Here is a 19,702-nt window from a genome sequence, read left to right on the forward strand (position 1 = left end):
TCTTTAACACTGAGCCCTTGTTTTATTGATTGGAAAGAGTTAAAATCCGGACTGGATGCTGCCCCTCTGTGTGCCGTGATATAGTAACTGGCTGCACCAATGCAGTGCCCCACTATTATAATCCATCATACAGCACTTTCCCTGTAGTACACACTGCACAGATCACACAGGGCAGCATCTGACACATAAACCCAGGCGAGGAAAGGGGAATTTGGTGGATAAAAAGAGGGGGCATTGGAAAAGAGAGAAGCCAAGTTGGCAAGGTCGTTGTTTGCTCCCTGAGAAATAAAGTGGATCTGGCAGGGACTGTGGGCGGCTGCGGTGCGATATGTGAGTGGTAAATGTATATTTCTTTTTACGTCCAGCAGTTAACAATGTCCAGCTGGAAGAAGTGGAAGACTCCAATCGGAGGAGACATCTCTGGCGACTCACGGGATGTATACCAATACTGATTCATATGCTCTGAACCGGTATCTACTTCTATATGGTCACTGTATGGAAGTAGAAAAATGATTATTGATTTCTGTGCAGCGATAACCTCTAATCTGTGGAAAAACTATAACTCCCATCATACTATGACAGGAGATTTGTAGTTTGACAACAAATGGAGAGCATGGAGGGCACTGGAGCACAGTATAAAAGATGTGCACAAGGTGAGCAAATGTAGTCTCTGCAACATGCTGTAGAAGGATGAGCATCATCATCACCACCAGTAACCACCATGATTCTCATCATCATCACCATGAGTAATCACCATCATCCTTATCATCACCATCATGATCACCATTGCCATTAATAATTACTCCCTGCTTATCCTAGTTATCATCATTAGAGATGAGCAAAGTTTTTAAAAATTGTATTCGGTGGCTTCGCCAAATTTGTCCCCCAAATTTGCTTTGATCTGAATTAAAATGTCTCATAGCATGTTAAATCAGGTCTATCCCGTCCTGCAGTTAAACTTTAGGGAGAATCTATCCTGGTGTACATCACTGTGCATTGCAGCCACATGCATAGCTCGTCCTTTCTGGTAGAGAAACAGTTACTGTGCGTCAGAATGACAGGCAGGTGACATATATGGAAGTGGGCATCATCGTGCAGGCCACCAACATTCCTAGATAACCCCTAGTTAAAGAAAAAAAAGAAGCATACAGCAGCATTCAGTAAAGCAAAAAAGGAAAAAAAACGCTGCATGCCCCTACAGGTGTCCCAAAACTTTACTCCTGGCTTCTGAGGCTTCTAGCTGTGGCCTCCACGTCCAGCAGAGCTGAAGGTGCTCTAGCTGGCCTAGACAGGGCTTGGCGTGGGCACATCAAACTTGCTTCCTTCCTCTAGCAGGGGGTAAGCTAGACTTTCCCCTAGAAGGGTGTAAGCTGAACTGAACCTTCACTAACTAGTCTTCTCCCTTCCTGCAGGAAGTGGGACTCGCCCACTCCTCCACAGAGGGGGTGTTAGAATGGAATGGAAAACTCAATTTTCTGTACCTGTAGCTCTGCCACTTATGCTGCCATCTGCTGGTGAACCAGGCACATTACATTTAAACTCAACAGTTGCAAAATAGGAAATGCATATTATACAGGACCTGGAAATAAATATATAGAATGACATTAGGAGATAGTAGCGAGATAGTAGCGAGGTGCAGAAATGGTAATGCCACTCTGGGGCGTTACACAAGCAGTTCTTTTCCAGTGTGACTCCACAGATCCCCATAAGTGTCATCCACAGATATCTCCATAAGTGCCCTCCACAGATCCCCCATAAGTGCCCTCTACAGATCCCCCATAAATGCTCTCCACAGATCCCCCATAAGGTCCATCCACAGATCCCCTATAGCAGTGTCCTCCACAGATATCCCCATAAAAGTGCCCTCCACATATTCTCCATAAGTGCCTTCTAGTAATGTATCAGTGGGGATAGTGGCTTCTTCTGCTGCTGCTGCTGAGATTCAGAGCACGGGGCAACGGCTGCAGAGTGAGCGGCTTTCAGGGCAGTGGGGCAGGCACATTGGCCATGCACTGCGGGGGTCCACGAGTCGGGAAGACGAGCCCCAACTGCACCGCAACTGCTGCTATACAAGTCTCCTGAGCGGCGGCCACTTCACCACTCCCACTTCACCACTCCCACTCCTCACATGGCCAGCAGGGGGGCGCATGCTCTCCAGCAATGTTGGAATGTCCACCAGGGGGCAGCCGAACTAGAGCATCACTCCCTGCCCTACTGCTGCTGTGCTGCCAGTGCGTGGCAAGCAGACTCGCCGCTGCTGCTGCGCCGGCAGCTTGAGCTTAACATCTCTCCCTGAGCTCCCTCTGTCATGCACCTCCTGCCCTGCCTGCCTGCTTCATTCATAAAGTGGGAGGAGCAGGCAGACGGGGCAGGAGGCCGGCTCATGACGGAGATGTTTTTGACACTCACTGCACTGACTGCTGGGTGCTGGCATTTTGCCAGTGTAACATCCCGGAGTATGTTACCAAACTCTTTCTCCCTGCTATAACATGTCAGGTGTATATGTATTGTCATCTTGTGTAATCTAACATTGCATTTTCCATTATATGTATTTTCTATGCCTGTTTCATATAATTGCTGTAATTTCCATGTACACCAGCAGGTTGCAGCAATGTGTTTAGTTCAGTTTAGCATATCTAGACTGGAATAGTACATTCCAATCCAGCTCCCCTCCCCCCCCCTCTTTGAGGAGGATCCTGCCTCGGCTGAGGCCAAAGATCACTCTTCCCAGCCTGAGTCATCTACCTCAGCTGGTGACAAGCAAGCAACACCTCCAGAACTACAGATCTCCAGGAAGAAAGCCATTCCCTGCGAGCGGTCCTGTGATTACTTATCCAGAGTCCAGGAGAAGCCAAATTCCTCCTCAGCTAGTCAGGCCCATACCAAGCAGAAGACAGACAGAGCAGAAGATAGATACCTGCCAGATTCACTAGGCATATGACAAGAAGCAGAAAATATATAGATTCCTGCCCCATATTGCCAATACCTGCTGGGACTTAAAGACTACTGCTGTAGCTCGTATGGATTTCTGTTGCCATAAAGTAAAGATACGTTGGATTATATCTCCTGTCTGGATCTCAATCATTCCTCAATTACTCCTACTAGCAACACTCAATTTATTGCAAGTGAGCCAGGATCCAGGAGTCCAGCCGTACTCAGGTTGGAGACACTGTTGACACCATACCTACTACACAGAGACATTATCCCCCTCTGGCATTCCTCACCTGGTACGTGAGTTATCACATCTTAAAGGGCCCTGAGACTATAACCTGCGCACATTGCAATTGGCATCACAAACTAAAGACTATTAATATTGCGCCAGTGTGCATTGGTCCCAATCTGGCTTACTGCACCAGCAGCTTGAGCGGCGCGATATGGCTGAGCGGGGCCACAATAATTGCTGCGCGGCCGCCCACCCGCGCAGCTTAGTTAGAGGGAACACTGACTGCAGGGACCAGGGGTGTCCACAGGTCAGGCCCCCTGGAGGGCCGGGCCCGGTCGCAACTGCGACCCCTGCGACCCCTGTATGTACACCAAGGTTCACACGTCAGTGGTTTGGTCAGTGATTTCCATCAGTGATTATGAGCCAAAACCAGGACTGAAGCCTCCACAGACATAAGGTATAAGAAAAAGATCTGCACTTGTTCACTGATGAAACCCACACCAGGTTTTGGCTCACAAAAGTACCATCAATAATCACCCCATCCTTATCATACATGAGTAAATCTGATAAACCTTGATTTTAGGGTGAAATTGCGGCCTGATACTATGGATTTTGGCGGGTTCACATTGTTATTTTACATAAATAATTCCATCATCATTGATTGCATAATTGGGGTGAAATTGCAGCCTGATACAACTGTTTTTGGGGTGTTCACGTTCTTTTATACATAAGTACATCCATTCTTCCTTGATTCTGGGGTAAAATTGTGGCCTGACACTATTGCTCTTTTACCCTCACAGTTACTGTTACTGTACAGTATTCCCGACAGACAGGTCACAGGACCTTCTAAGGAAACGGGCAGTGGACAAAATGTTTTTGGAGCTGGTGAAAGTAGCAGCAGTTGCAGAAACAGGCCAGCGGTTGTGTTTTGACCAGAAACCCAGCTCAGCTGTCCTTGAATGGTTGACTCTGTCTTCAACATCATCTCAAGTGACATCAGACACCACCTTAGTTGGCATGGCCAGGGAACAAGCTATGTGCCCTCGACTGTCCTGAACATCTTTCATTTTCAGTTTCTTCTGCTTGGAAGTATTGTATGCTATCGGCACAGCTCTGCTTTTTAGTGAGGATGAGATTCTAGAGGATAGTCATCAGCTACTGCTCAGCCAAGATGGGGAGGAGAGATCTGCTGGTTCTTCCCATAGGCGGGCAAGTAGTAATGATCAGAGTTGCATGGGAGCAGGTGTTGCGAGCGGTCAAGGAAGCGGACATGAGACAGGTAAGGGTGACATCAGTGACGTGTAGACAGTAGTGGATGATGATGTAGCTGCGTTGGAGCCAGGAGAAGAGAATGCTTAATCATCATCACCAGCAGGGTAGTAGCGTGGCTGTGAGTCAGGAAGATAGCAGCAGTGTGAGGTCTGGAGCCAAACATGCCTGGGGTAGACCGTCTGTTACTCAGGATCCTGTCTTTCCGGAAACAACTAGTGGTGCAGTGGTTCGTGGAGGCAGCGGTGGCAGGCTGTCAGCACGCAGTGGTGGGGGAAAATGCCATACATGGCGGTGTGGGAATTTTTGATCAAGTTGCTGGAGGATATCAGCATGGCCATGTAGAAAATCTGTGGGAAGAAGGTGAAGCATGGCCAGGGTGCCACGTCTTCATAAAGTGGCCTGGGAAAACTGTGGCGCTAATGTAGTGGTACGGACTGATGCAGGGGCCCGCATCCCTTCTCCAGCAGTCAAGGCTCCACCACCTCAGCAGAAGGGAGCTGTGTTTCCTTCCCATCATCTACTGGTCCTGTTGCTCCTGCTCCTCCTACTCCCCGTCAGTCATTTTGTCAGCAATCGATCCAAGAGGGGATTGCAAATATACAACATCCAATGGCGCAGAAACTGAACGTGCTCCTGGCCAAGTTGCTGTTACTACAGTTCCTCTCTTTTCATGTGGTTGACTCTGCACATTTCAGAGAACTGATGGCTTGTGCTGAGCCAAGGAGGAGAGTTCCAAGCCGTCGTTGTTTCTCTGAAAAGGCAGTACCAGCCCTGTACACGTATGTTGACCAGAAGGTGGGCCAGTCCTTGAGGCTGTTGGTGTCTTCTAAAGTGCAAGGCTTCACCGACGCGTGGAGCTGAAACTATAGTCAAGGACAATATATGTCCTTTACGGCCCACTGGGTAAATGTGGTTCCTGCCCAGCCAAACCAGCAACTTGGCCAGGTGATGGCACTGCCACCTCTGCGTTCTCAATCTGTGAGTCCTGCGCCAATTTCCTCCTCTGTCTTCTCATCCTCCACATTGTCCTCATCCTCCACTGCAGGCACAATTCGGAGTGCTCCTCCAGCATACCACATGTGCAGGGTATGGAGGTGTCACACTGTTCTGCACCTGGTTTGCCTGGGCGAGCGGTGTCACACCAGGGAGGAACTGCGCTGCGTCCTTCAAGAAGAAATCAAATCCTGTCTCTCTCCTCCCCAATAGAAACCATGGTCACCGACAACAGGAAGAACATTGTGTCAGTTCTGCGTCAAGAAGGGCTGACCCATGCACCCTGCATGGTGCAAGTCTTTAATCTGGTTGTAAAGTGCATGCACTTCAGCCACTTTTACCATCCAAAACACACCCACCTTTAGCTGCAAAGGCAGAATAGCATTACCCATAAAAATTTCACCCTCCACATATTGGACCAACTATATGAGCAGAGCAAGGCGTCCATAAACGATTTCTTGATGATGCAGGTGGACAGGAGCACTCCCCTGTGTAACTTCAACATTAGCTAGTGGCAGCTCATGCGTGACACCTGCCATTTGCTCACCCTTTGAGGAGGCCACTTTATTTGTCAGTCATCAGGACTACGGGATGAACAACTTTATTCCACTCCTTCACGTCCTGAAGCAGATGCTGATAAATCCGGCTGTCCAGGAGACAGGAGATATGGCGCCTACATCTTACAGCCACCTGAGCCCTGTAGGGGGGTCCTGAGCCCTGTGGGGGATGAACTGGTGGAGAAAGACATTCACACACAAGCAGTGTACACAGAAATGGGTGGTTTATCTGCACATGTGACAGGAGAGGGGTAGGAGAAGCTGGAGGGTGATGAGGAGGACCAGGCGGATGACCTTGACACACTGTCGCAGTATGCAGTGGAGATGGAGGCAGGGATTTCCTCCGAGTCCCTTGCGCAAATGGCCAGATGCATGCTGAGTTGCTTGCGTAGTGACTGCCGAATTGGGATAACTACTGGCCATGCTAGACCCTCGCTACTGCTCCAAAATGGGGGCCTTTTTGCAACCTGCTGAGAGGGAGGATAAACTCGATGAGACATGCTATATAGTCAGTTGGCCGCTACCTATGTGCACTATCGCCCATTCTCATGAATGTCTGACTAGTAGGGAGGAGGTCCCTCTGCGCTCGCGATCCACTGCCATGAATGTTGTGGGGGGGACAGGAGCAGCACCAGCTCCATCCAAACAGCAACTTAAGTCTGGAGTCTCTAATGAGCACTTTTCTTCACCCGCCTTCTGAAGATACCACCCAGAAGCAGCAGCAAGACATAGAGCAGAACCTGAACCAGGTGGTGGCATACTTGGACTGCACCCTGCCACCCACATCCATGATCTACTGGGCAGACAAACTTGATTTGTGGTCGCAACTGGCCGAGTTTGCCCTGGACAAGCTTTCCTGCCCGGCCAGTAGTGTGGCATCAGAGTGGATGTTTAGTGCGGCAGGGAGCATAGTTACTCCAAAGAGAACTCGCCTTTCAACCCAAAATGTTGAGAGACTGATCTTTGTGAAGATGAATTAGACGTAGATCAGCCGGGATTTCCACACACCAGTGCCTGATGCATCGGCCTAGATCATTCTAGGTGACACACCAAAACATTGTGAAAACGCACCCATTTCTTCTGGCCACCTGCTTCAGCCACTATTCTGATACTACCACCCGCCTGATGCCACATACCTGCTGCCTCTGCTGCCATCATCTACTGCCACTGTCTTGTGCTGTTTCTGCCACAGTTTTTTCCCCCCACCTCCCCACTATGTTTTTTTAGCCTTAGCAATACTGATGGATTACTGACCACATGCTGACCATGTGAAGGTAGATGCTTAAAAGACAGGGTTTGTTTTTGTGTTTTTTTCCCTGAAGGATGAGAAGGGCAAAATAAACTGTGACATCAACACAAACTTACTGGTGACACCTTCTCCACTCTGTCGGGGGGTCACTACTTGTCTCACCGTGTAACAGAACAGGTTCTGTGGAAATCTGTGTGGAATCAGCTGACGACGGTGTAAAAGGAGTGCGCTCTTTCACTCTATAGCAGGATCTCCTCTGTACGGTTCTTTATACTTGACGCTTACATTGACCTGTAAGGCTGAGTTCACACTTGAGTTATTTGGTCAGTTTTTGTCCCATAACTGCCCAAATAAGTGAAGTGTGAAGTGATTCTAAGAGCGACGCCTGTCATCTGCATGTCATACTGACGCACAGTAACTGTTTGACTACCAGAAAGGACTCGCTATACATGTTTCTGCAAAGCGCAGTGTTCTACACCGCTATACAGGCTCTCTGCAGCCAGGAGATAGCGCTTCATCACAATTAATTTGGATCAAATTCGGCGAAATAATCTAAATCAAATGTTTTTAAAACTTCGCTCATCTGTAGTTATCATCATCAGCATAATTCCCTCTCCTAATCATCCTGATTACTATCATCATCCTCACTCTCCTCTAACACACTTAACATAATCTTTTCTATCATTAATCTCATTCCTCCTCCTCAGCATCATCCCCCATATCATCATCACACCTTATATTTACCATTGTAATTATTCCCCTCTTCATTCATCATCCTCACCATGACTTTCCAGGAAGTAACCACACAGTGTTATTTGTTGCAACGTTTATTTGTAACATTGTATCCATTCAGAACGTTCCACAGACAGAACATGGCGGATCTCATAGCAAGCTGAAACTCCTGAAATCTCTCCTCCGGGGACTAGAGTGAAGATGGGAGAGGTCAGAAGAAGTAAGGAGGGATTCGCAATGTGCCACCTCGCACCTCATAATAATAACTAGTAAAGCTTATAACGGTAATGTGCTTGTCATAAGCCACAATCTCAGATCTCGTTCCACCGTTGATTGCAGATCTTTACTCCCATAGTAAGGTAGGTCTGTTTTGTTTTTGACCGGTTAGGCAAACGGCCGATAGGAGTTTGACCTCCTGGTAGCCGCGGCCTGCAGGACCTCCCCCTGCATGGTCTCCTTCTGTTGGACCGCTTCACACTGACCTCCTGGAAGAGAACAGAACAAGCATGAGACACATCGTACATAATGTAAACAGATTCATTAATCTTAAAGGAATATTCCAGAAAGCAGTGTCCACCAGATCTTCCTCACCTTTCTGCTCTCTTTACCCATTTTATACCTGTATTCCCTGGGTCCTGTCTCCCCACAGCTCTTCTCCTGCATACTAGTCATGTTCCACCCCCCGACATAGGACACGTTATCCCCCTCTGTGCACAGACTGCTCCCTGCTCTTGTATTATCGTGCAGCAGGAGTGAAGCGTACGTCACCGATCCTGGATCCTGAACAACAGAGGAAGAGGAGGAGCAGATAGAGACCATCTCATTGGAGTGTCTTCTGCTGGGTCCTCCGATTCCTCCACATCAAAGGTTTGTGAATGTTATTGTTAAAGGGACATGTGTAACACCCCGGAGTGGTGTTACCATTCCTACACCCTGCTACTGTCTCTAATGTCTCTTCTTACATTGTGCATTTATGTGATTGTTACACAACTGTTATTACATGTAATGTGCCTGGTTCACCAGCAGGTGGCAGAGTATATGGCAGAGAGAGAGAGAAAGATACTTATATAGAACGGACCTCACTATTCCATTCCTTCCCCTTTGGGCAGAAGTGGGCTAGTTCTGCCTTCTACCAGAAGGGAGGGGCAGCAGTTCCAGGTAATCCCGGTTCTAGTCTACACAGGGAAGTGTAAGCCTGGGCACAGTCACAGCCAGACCTGCCTATAACAGCCAGTGCATGTTCCGCTAGCCATGAAATCTGATGAATGGAATATATAGCAACCAGATTAAAGTGTTCTTTGGTTGTCAAAAAATATAGCAGCCAAAGGAAACTGCTCTTCGGCTACAGCAGGAGCCACCAAAGGGAAGTAGCTTGTAGAGCACCCGGACTCCATGCTAATTTATTTCACTGTGTGTCGGGAGGAGAATAACAGCCAAAGGCACCCCAATCCAAGGATACCAGAACCGACCAAAAGTCCAGTAACCAGACCTAAGCAGAGTTTAACAAAGCAGAGAGAAAGATAGCAGAGTTATTAGGCAGCCTATCAGCCCTGCAGAGAAAGAGAGAGAGCAGAGTTATCAAGTTTGCCTGCCAATTTATGCCAAAGCCTGCTGGAACCATGGGGAAGTCTGAATGTTAGAAAAGCCTGAATAGTGTCTGGAATCAAATGTATCCAAGTAAAGCTGCTGTTAAAGTTTACCAAGGTCTGGACTCAAGTTATTCTTCATCCCGTAACTCAACTATTCCCCTTTATTTGCTTTGAAGCCTAAGCCTGGGGTCCCACTGTATCCAGGTAGGAGCACCGTGACACATATAGGCTGCACCACATCACTAAACCTGGGACAAGATAGGGCTCTGGGGAGCGCCACGTTGCACATGTCTATCAAAAGTGTCATATCACATATAAGGCTACTTTCACACTTGCGGCAGGACGGATCCGACAGGCTGTTCACCATGTCGGATCCGTCCTGCGGCTATTTCGCCGTGCCGCCAGACCGCCACTCCGTCTCCATTGACTATAATGGGGACGGGGGCGGAGCTCCGGCGCAGCACAGCGGTGCACGGCGAAAGGCCTCCGGACTAAAATTACTGCATGTCAGGCTTCTTAGTCCGGTGGCTTTCGCCGTGCACCGCCGTGCTGCGCCGGAGCTCCGCCCCATCCCCATTATAGTCAATGGGGAGGGAGCGGCGGTCCGGCGGCATGGCGAAATAGCCACAGGACGGATCCTACATGGTGAACAGCCAGTCGGATCCGTCCTGCCTCAAGTGTGAAAGTAGCCTTAATGTGAATATTCCATGTAATTGTTTTACAAAAATCGTTTGGTTTTCTTGATATAATATTTTGAATTTCTTCCTAGTATTCTATTTCCTGTCCTATCTCCTTAACAACTTTTTTATTTGGACTTTTAGCACGGTAGACGGTTTAACATAACTCTGTCAGTGAGGCCATCACTGTGACCAGAGAGGGAAGGGGATAAGTGACTCTATTACAGCATCATACATTATATTGCTCCATACAATGCCCTTCTGTGGACATCTTCATCTAGGCCTATCAAGAGAAAAATAGAGCTGTCATACTGTCACCCCAATTCCAACTATTTTCATGAGGATTAGGCCTCATGCACACGACAGTATTTTTTCGGGGTCCGTAGGTCCGTGATCCGTTTTTTCGTCCGTGGGTCTTCCTTGATTTTTGGAGGATCCACGGACATGAAAAAAAAGTCGTTTTGGTGTCCGCCTGGCCGTGCGGAGCCAAATGGATCAGTCCTGAATTACAATGCAAGTCAATGGGGACGGATCCGTTTGACGTTGACACAATATGGTGCCATTTCAAACGGATCCGTCCCCATTGACTTTCAATGTAAAGTCTGGAGTCCCTTTTATACCATCAGATCAGAGTTTTCTCCAATCCAATGGTATATTTTAACTTGAAGCGTCCCCATCACCATGGGAACGCCTCTATGTTAGAATATACTGTCGGTTATGAGTTAGATCGTGAAAACTCATATCCGACAGTATATTCTAACACAGAGGCGTTCCCATGGTGACGGGGACGCTTCTAGTTAGAATATACTACAAACTATGTACATGACTGCCCCCTGCTGCCTGGCAGCACCCGATCTTATACAGGGGGCCGTGATCAGCACAAATAACCCCTCAGGTGCCGCACCTGAAGGGGTTAATTGTACTATCATATCCCCCTGTAAGAGATCAGGGCTGCCAGGCAGCAGGGGGCAGACCCCCCTCCCCAGTTTGAATATCATTGGTGGCCATTGCGGCCCCCCCCTCCCTCCCTCTATTGTAATAATACGTTGGTGGCACAGTGTGCGGCCCCCCGCCCCCCCCTTCCTCCCTCTATTGTAATAATTCGTTGGTGGCACAGTGTGCGCCCCCCATCGGCCCCCCCCTTCCTCCCTCTATTGTAATAATTATTCGTTGGTGGCACAGTGTGCACCCCCCATTGGCCCCCCTCCCTCTATAGCATTAACAACATTGGTGGCCAGTGTGCGGCCTCCCATCTCCCCCCCCCCCCCGATCATTGGTGGCAGCGGAGTTCCGATCGGAGTCCCAGTTTAATCGCTGGGGCTCCGATCGGTAACCATGGCAACCAGGACGCTACTGCAGCCCTGGTTGCCATGGTTACTTAGCAATAGTACAATAGTAAAAGATTCATACTTACCTGGGAGCTGCGATGTCTGTGTCCGGCCGGGAGCTCCTCCTACTGGTAAGTGACAGGTCTGTGCGGCGCATTGCTAAATGAACTGTCACTTACCAGTAGGAGGAGCTCCCGGCCGGACACAGACATCGCAGCTCCCAGGTAAGTATGAATCTTTTACTATTGTACTATTGCTAAGTAACCATGGCAACCAGGGCTGCAGTAGCGTCCTGGTTGCCATGGTTGCCGATCGGAGCCCCAGCGATTAAACTGGGACTCCGATCGGAACTCCGCTGCCACCAATGATCGGGGGGGGGGGAAGAGATGGGAGGCCGCACACTGGCCACCAATGTTGTTAATACTATAGAGGGAGGGGGGCCGATGGGGGGCGCACACTGTGCCACCAACGAATAATTATTACAATACAGGGAGGAAGGGGGGGCGATGGAGGGCGCACACTGTGCCAACAACGAATAATTATTACAATACAGGGAGGAAGGGGGGGCGATGGAGGGCGCACACTGTGCCACCAACGAATAATTATTACAATGCAGGGAGGAAGGGGGGGGCCGATGGGGGGCGCACACTGTGCCACCAACGAATTATTACAATACAGCGAGGAAGGGGGGGGCCGCACTGGCCACCAATGATATTCAAACTGGGGAGGGGGGAGGGGTCTGCCCCCTGCTGCCTGGCAGCACCCGATCTCTTACAGGGGGATATGATAGTACAATTAACCCCTTCAGGTGCCGCACCTGAAGGGGTTAATTGTGCTGATCGGCCCCCTGTAAGAGATCGGGTGCTGCCAGGCAGCAGGGGGCAGTCTTGTACACAGTTTGTAGTGTATTTGTCATGGAACCATGAACCAGACGTACAACAAGAGATAAGTGGAAATAAGAAGGCTTTATTGAAAATCAAGCTGTAAGCAAAAGTCCAAACGGATGGCTAAACCGAAGCAGGGTCTTGCGTAGACAGAGGTCAGGAACCAGGAGGGTAGTCAGACGAAGCCTGGATCAGGAACCAGCAGGGTAGTCAGACGAAGCCAGGATCAGGAACCAACGGGGTAGTCAGACGAGGCCAGGATCAGGAACCAGAAGCAGCAGCAGTCTTAGAAGCATGTGAACACAGGAGGACCAAGCAAGGAACTGAAGCCACAGACCTCCTATATATATGAGCTAGGCATCCAGCTCCTCCCAGTGGGAAGGAGAAGCCGCAGGGTGGGAGGCTACAAGAAACCCAGAAACCAAGATGGCCGCCAGCACATGTCAAACGAAGGAGAACAGTAAGAAGGTAAGACCATGACAGTATTCTAACTAGAAGCGTCCCCATCACCATGGGAACACCTCTGTGTTAGAATATACTGTCGGATCTGAGTTTTCACAAAGTGAAAACTTAGATCTGAAAAAGCTTTTATGCAGACGGATCTTTGGATCCGTCTGTATGAAAGTAACCTACAGCCACGGATCACGGACACGGATGCCAATCTTGTGTGCATCCGTGTTCTTTCACGGACCCATTGACTTGAATGGGTCCGTGAACCGTTGTCCGTCAAAAAAAATAGGACAAGAGCATATCCACCTGTGTTCTAAAGCATGGATCGATTCTATCCACCTATCCGACCACTCCCCTATTTTAGTTAACATTTCTACGCCTCAATTGTCCCCAAGGTCTTTTATGTGGAGGCTTAATGAGCAACTCCTATCGTCTAAAGACCAAATTTTAGATATCCAAAATTCCATGAAAGAATTTTTTGAGTTTAATGCGCTTCCTGAAACTTCCCCCCATGTAGTCTGGGACACCCACAAGGCCTTCATACGAGGTCAGTTCATCAAGGCAGGCTCGATTTTTAAGAAAAAAAGGAAGGAGCATATGGATCACCTAATGTTGGAAATCCGTAAATTAGAGACCCTTCATAAAAGGTCTTTGCAAGATTCCCAGCTCACCAGACTTAACGAACTGAGAGCGGATCTGAAAAATTGTCTAAACACACAATCCGCGAAGCTTTTCTTGCATTCTCAGTATAAGTTCTTTGCTCATGGGGATAAAACATCTAGATTTATGATGAGTAGAATAAAAAAAAGAAGAGCCCATAATTATATACATAAAATTACCAAGGCTGGAGGTGACCAGGCTTTAACTACAAAGGAGATTGCCCATCAATTCCATGAGTATTACAGGGCCCTATATAATATTCCTCAAATTAGCGGGGATACAGACTCCATATCATCACCTCTATCAATTGAACAATTCCTCGGTCGGATCCCCTTACCCAGCCTTGATGACTCCCAAAGAAGTAAACTTAGCTCTCCATTTACTTTGGAAGAACTGCTGCTCACTATCAAGCAGCTCCCTAAGAATAAAGCCCCTGGCCCAGATGGCTTCCCTGCTCTTTACTACCGTACCTTTGGTGGAATTTTAGGTCCCCACCTGCTGAAAATTTGTAATATGTCTCTAAAAGGTCACCCTTTGACCCCTGAAATGTCAAAAGTGCACATAACTATTATTCCCAAAGAAGGGAAAGATCCCTCCGTTTGCGCTAACTACCGCCCCATATCTCTCCTAAATTTGGATCTAAAGTTACTGGCAAAAATGTTAGCTAATCGCCTATCCCCTCTACTTCCCCTGCTGGTAAACAGAGATCAGACTGGCTTTGTTACTGGAAGAGAGGGAAAAGATAACTCAGCTAGATTGCTAAATGCTCTATTTTTTGCTAAAAAACATTCCACCCCTCTAGTCTTTCTGGAGAGCACCCGACAGGTTTAGGGAGGGTGATGAGGGACTGATGGCCTGAGGGCCCATATAAGGGATATTTCCTGGTGGTTTAATGGCAGATGGTAAAAGGAAAAGAAAGGGTTAAATTGCAAGGTGGTGTGGCCAATTGAGGGAAGGGGAGGTGGCCTTTAGGAGGATAAATACGCCCTCCCCTGCTCCTGCCTCTTCCTCTGTTCGGTGAAGGAAGCTGGTAGGTCTGCTAGCTCCCTGTCCCTAAGAGTCATGGCCGCAGGAGACGTTCACTTACGTGAAGCGCTCCTGGCTAGGTTTAGCGAGGAAGGGGAAGGCTGGCTGCGCTCCTTTTTGAGCGGCCTTAGCGCTCCTGCTTCCTCGGCCCCTCCTGTGCCTGATGTTGCTGTTGCGGCGGTGGCGTCGCCAGTGGCTGCTCCCCCCTCCCCCAGTGCGTTCACCGATGCGCCGACGGAGCGGCGGTCTGGTCGTACTCACCGGCCGCCGGTCCGTTTAGGCCATTCCCCTCCTCCCTTCCATGCTGCGGCGGTCCCGGTCCCTGTGCGCAGGCGCGCTTCTTCTGTTCGGCGGCCGGGGTCTGACTCGCGCCGCCGGCAGGTGGCTCCGCCCCTTCCGCTTCCGCCCGTTTTCCCGCCCCAGTCGCACTGTATAGCGGCGGTGCGGACGGGTGCTTTGGGAGCCATGGGGTCCGGTCAAAGTGCTCTGGACTCAGGGGATAGGCCCCCCACCCCTCCTGATTCGCAGCCTCCCCCAATGTTACCTCCTCCTCCTCCCGGTTTTGGGCACATGATACAGGGGGATGCGGTGCCCGTTTCGCTGGGTGGTGCAGGGCCTGTGCTGCAAGGGGCCATTATGCCTCCTGTGGTTTCAAGCAGCGTTAATTTGATGTGTGCCCCGCAATTGCCCCCTTCCCTCTCAATTGGCCAGCCACTTGCTGCCCCCTCCGCCCATGTCCGGGCACGCAGGCACAGGGAGGTGTCATTGTCCCCCTCCTCATCGGCTGGTGGCAGGAGTGGGGCGAGGCGGTATCGCCGTAGTCGCCGTCGGCGGCGTGAATCCCGGTCGTCTAGGCATAGTAGGCGGTCCAGATCCTCTCGGTGGCGCTCCCCGTCGTCCTCGGATGGGTCATCGGGAGCCTCAGGGGAGTCTGTGCGTTCACCGCGTTCCCGACGGGATCGGCCGATTCCGGTTGAAGTGTCCAGGGCCGCTAGCCTGGTGAATCTGGCGGTGCATAGTGATGTTGGTGCTGTTCCTGCGATGGCGGCGTCTGCCCCTCCTCTTGCTGGTGAGTACCGCTTTGCTGGGGCGTGGGGCAATAGTGGGGCTACTGCAGGGCTGGAAATGTTATTGAAATCCTTGTTGGAACGGTTGCCTGCCTCCTCGTCGCCGGCGGCGTCAGTGGCTGTGGCGCCGGTAGCCGTGCCGGTGACGGGCGACGCGGTTTCCCCCCCGGCGGGGCCCTCCCCTCCGGTGTTGGCGGGAGTGCACAAGGATTCCTTTTTCTGTGGGGTTAGTCCTTTGGGTTCACATTTGGAGGACACGGTGAGGGAGAAGATTTGGTCGAACCAATATGTGGACATTTGGTCCTTGATATCGGTGGACCAACACACGGTGGATAAGGAGAAACGCTTTTTGGATAAGCCGTATGACAGGCGGATGAAAGTGTCCAGGACTATGAACAACTGGTTGCAGGCGTTTGCTGTTTTAGGTTGTGTTATGGGTCAGCGTCATCCTGAGCGCTGTGTGGAGTTGTTCATATACCTGGATACTATATATAGCGCATATAAGGCGCATGGGGGCAGTGCGTGGTGGAGGTATGATGAGGAGTTTAGGAGGCGGTTGGCGCTGCAACCGGAGCTGGGATGGGGGGTTAAGGCCACGGATGTGTGGCTGCGGCTTATGGTGTCGCAGAGACCCCCGCCCTTTCCAGGGGCGGCCGCTGGTGTCGGGGTTTCAGCGGCTCAGGGATCAGTGGCCGTTAGACGACCGGGCGCGTGCTGGTTGTTCAATGAGGGGTTTTGCAAATACGCCGGTCTGTGCAAGTATAAACATGAATGCTCGGCCTGCGGTGGCCCTCATGGGGCGGGGAGATGTAATAGGTCCCAGGTTAGACCCGGGAGAGCCCCTCCTGTCTTTGAACAGAAGGACGCCGGTCAGCGTGGTAGAGATGGCGCCGTGGCTAGACAGGTACCCCAATAGGGCGGCGGCGGTTACGCTTCGTGATGGTTTTGCTGAAGGTTTCTTTATACCCTTTGTTCTTAATAGGTCCCCGGTTTTCTCTGATAACCTTAAGTCTGTTAGGGAGCATCCGGAGGTTTTGTCGGAGAAGCTCGGGAAGGAAGTGGCCGCGGGTAGGATGGCGGGGCCCTTTGTTGCTCCTCCGTTTGCTAATTTGCGGGTGTCGCCGTGGGGTGTTGTTCCCAAGAAAGAGCAGGGTAAATTTCGTCTCATTCATCATTTGTCTCATCCAAGGGGTATGTCCGTGAACGACGCTATCCTCCCGGAGGAGGCGTCTGTGACGTATGTATCGTTTGATAGGGCGGTGGCATTGGTGAGGGATGCGGGTCGGGGTGCCCTGATGGCAAAGTCGGATATTGAGTCTGCGTTTTCGGCTTTTGCCCATTCACCCTGATTGTTTCCATTTACTTGGCGGTTGCTTTAAGGGCCTGTTCTATTATGACATGTGTTTGCCTATGGGGTGCTCCATTTCGTGCCATTACTTCGAGATGTTCAGCTCCTTCCTGGAATGGGTTGTTCGGATTGAGGCTGGTTTGACGTCGGTGATTCACTACCTCGACGATTTCCTTTTTGTGGGACCGCAGGAGGGCGACGGCTGTCAGCTCCTGCTGACCACTTTTTTGAGGATGATGGCACGTTTTGGAGTCCCTGTTTCGGCGCAAAAGACGGAGGGTCCGGTTACTTGTCTTTCCTTTTTAGGGATTGAGATTGATTCGGTGGGTATGGTGTTTCGGCTTCCGGCGGATAAATTGAACGCTTTGGCCGGTTTGATTGAGGGTTTTTTGGTGGTTGACAAGGTGACTTTGCGGCAACTCCAGTCCCTCCTGGGTTTGCTTTGCTTTGCGTGTCGGGTCATGCCTATGGGTCGTGTTTTTTCGCGGCGCCTCTCTTTGGCGACGCGTGGGTGCCGTTCCCCTCGGCATCACATTCGGATCACGAGGTCATTGAAAGCTGACCTGGGGGTATGGAGGTCCTTTCTGGGATCTTACAACGGGCACACTTGTTTTATCGGTGAGATGGTGTCGAACTCGGAGTTGGAATTGTGGTCCGATGCGGCTGGATCGGGTGGTTTTGGCACGATACTGGGTAAGGAGTGGTGCGCGGCTTCCTGGCCGGAGGAATGGCGGGTGTTGGGCTTGGTTAAGAATCTTACACTGTTGGAACTGTTCCCTATAGTAGTGGCGGTGGAGATTTGGGGGGGACGCTTAGAGAACCGGCATGTCTGTTTTTGGTCGGATAATTTAAGTACGGTGCAGTGTATTAATTGTCTGTCTTCTTCCTCCCTTCCAGTGCTGGCGTTGCTGCGGCATTTGGTGCTTCGTTGCTTGGAGCGGAATATTTATTTCAGGGCTAGGCATGTTCCCGGAGTCGACAATCCGATCGCTGATGCTCTTTCTCGCTTTAATTGGCAGGTGTTTCGGGAGTTGCATCCGGAGGCGGCGTTGGATGGGTTGGTATGCCCTCAGTTCTTGTGGCAAGTAGTGGTCAACAACTGATGTCACTCGTTAGTGCGTCAGTGTCGCCAGCGACGTGGCAGGCGCATGGTAAGGCCTGGGCTGAATGGTTGGCGGTGTGCGGGACAAGAAATGTAGTGGGGAGGGATGACGTTCGCCTGGAGGTGACCGTGGAGTGGTTGCTGAGAATGAGGACTATGGGGGTTTCTGTTCATGTTGCGCAGCGGCGGCTGGCTGGGGTGGCGTTCTATTTCAAATTGTGTGGTTGGACGGATGTGACGAAGTTGTTTGTGGTGCGGCAGGCTATGAAAGGTTGGCGGAGGGAGTATGTGGTGCGAGATAGTAGACGGCCGGTTTCTTTCGCGCTGCTTTGCAAGTTGATTGATTGTTGCGGGGCGGTGTGTGCATCGGAATTTGAAGGCGCGATGGTGGCGGCTAGTTTTTGTTTGGCCTTTTTTGCAGCCCTGAGGGTGGGTGAATTGGTTGCTCCGTCCGCGACGAAAGCTGGGGGTTTGTTGCAGTCGGATGTGGTGTTGGCGAATAATGCTCTTAGGGTACATATCCAGAGGTCGAAAACGGATCAGTTAGGGGCGGGGGTGTGGTTGCCAATTTTACCGGTGGTGGGGGTAGCTTGCCCAGTTAGGGTGGTAGGCGAGTATATGGCTGTCAGGACGGAGGGAGTGAATTTTCTTGCGCACGCGGATGGGTCCCCGTTTACGAAATTTCAGTTTTCATCGGTTTTGCGCAAATGCCTGAGGGGGGCGGGGGTTGTTCCTAGTGAGTTTGGTACTCATTCTTTTAGGATCGGGGCGGCGACGGAGGCGGCTAGGGCGGGGTTAGCTGAATCCGATGTTATGCGGATTGGTAGGTGGCGTTCTGCTTGTTTTGCGCGTTATATTCGGCCGGATTTGCTGATCTAAATAAAAAAAAAAAAAAAAGAAAATATTAAAATTAATTAGTGGATATGCAATCGTGGGGGAGAAGGATGGGCGGTATGCGCTGGTTAATTTTTCTTTTTGTCTTTTAGGTGTGGTTCGTCCGGTGGTCTGGTTATTGGGCCATTCGTACATTTTCTGGGCGGCGCAGAGAGCGGAGCGGAGGCCTGGAGGCCGGAACTTGGGATTCAGGGAAGTTGATGTTTTTTGGAAAGGTATTCGTGGCCTTCGGTGGTCGCAACTGTTGCCGGAGGTGGTCGATTTGGGTTTCCGGTCCGCTGGTCCGGTGATACTGGTTATTCATGCTGGAGGGAATGACTTGTGTGCCCTTCGGCTGATGGAATTGATGGCGCTCATGCGATCTGACATCGAGCGGTTCCCGGCCTTCTTTAGGGAGTTGGTCATCGTGTGGTCAGAGGTTATTCCACGAGTGGTCTGGCACGGGGCTCGTGATGGGGCGGCACTTGAGAGGTGCCGGAAAACGCTGAATGCGCGCATTTCACGCTTTGTGCGTTCCCGTGGGGGTGTGACGGTACGTCACCGTCAGCTGGAGGGAGACAACAGAGCGTTGATGAGGCCTGATGGTGTGCACCTGACAGACATCGGTTTAGATATATTTTTGTCTGGCATCCAGGATGGGATAGAACAAGGTTTGTTTTTACTGGGTGGTGGTCGGAGTCCGGTATAATTCGGCCTCCTCCGTGGCGGCAA

At 50.5% G+C, this 19,702-nt stretch overlaps 1 protein-coding gene across 3 annotated transcripts in view; it reads right to left on the minus strand.

Moving 5' to 3' along the window:
* Nucleotides 1-19,702, minus strand: part of LOC122938500 (cathelicidin-related peptide Oh-Cath-like) — a 269,700-nt gene that overhangs the window by 12,473 nt on the left and 237,525 nt on the right. The window contains exon 4 of one of the 3 annotated variants that reach the window (XM_044294050.1): nucleotides 8,046-8,451. The exons of 1 other annotated variant lie outside the window; for it this stretch is intronic. In XM_044294050.1, coding sequence (XP_044149985.1) covers nucleotides 8,278-8,451 — 174 coding nt within the window. In that variant the 3' untranslated portion in view covers nucleotides 8,046-8,277. Of the gene's footprint in view, nucleotides 1-8,045; nucleotides 8,452-8,497; nucleotides 8,747-19,702 lie in introns of those variants that run through there. One more of the 3 variants, XM_044294049.1, reaches the window with a different exon arrangement.

Source organism: Bufo gargarizans, chromosome 5 (assembly GCF_014858855.1).
Source record: "Bufo gargarizans isolate SCDJY-AF-19 chromosome 5, ASM1485885v1, whole genome shotgun sequence".
Taxonomy (NCBI): domain Eukaryota; kingdom Metazoa; phylum Chordata; class Amphibia; order Anura; family Bufonidae; genus Bufo; species Bufo gargarizans.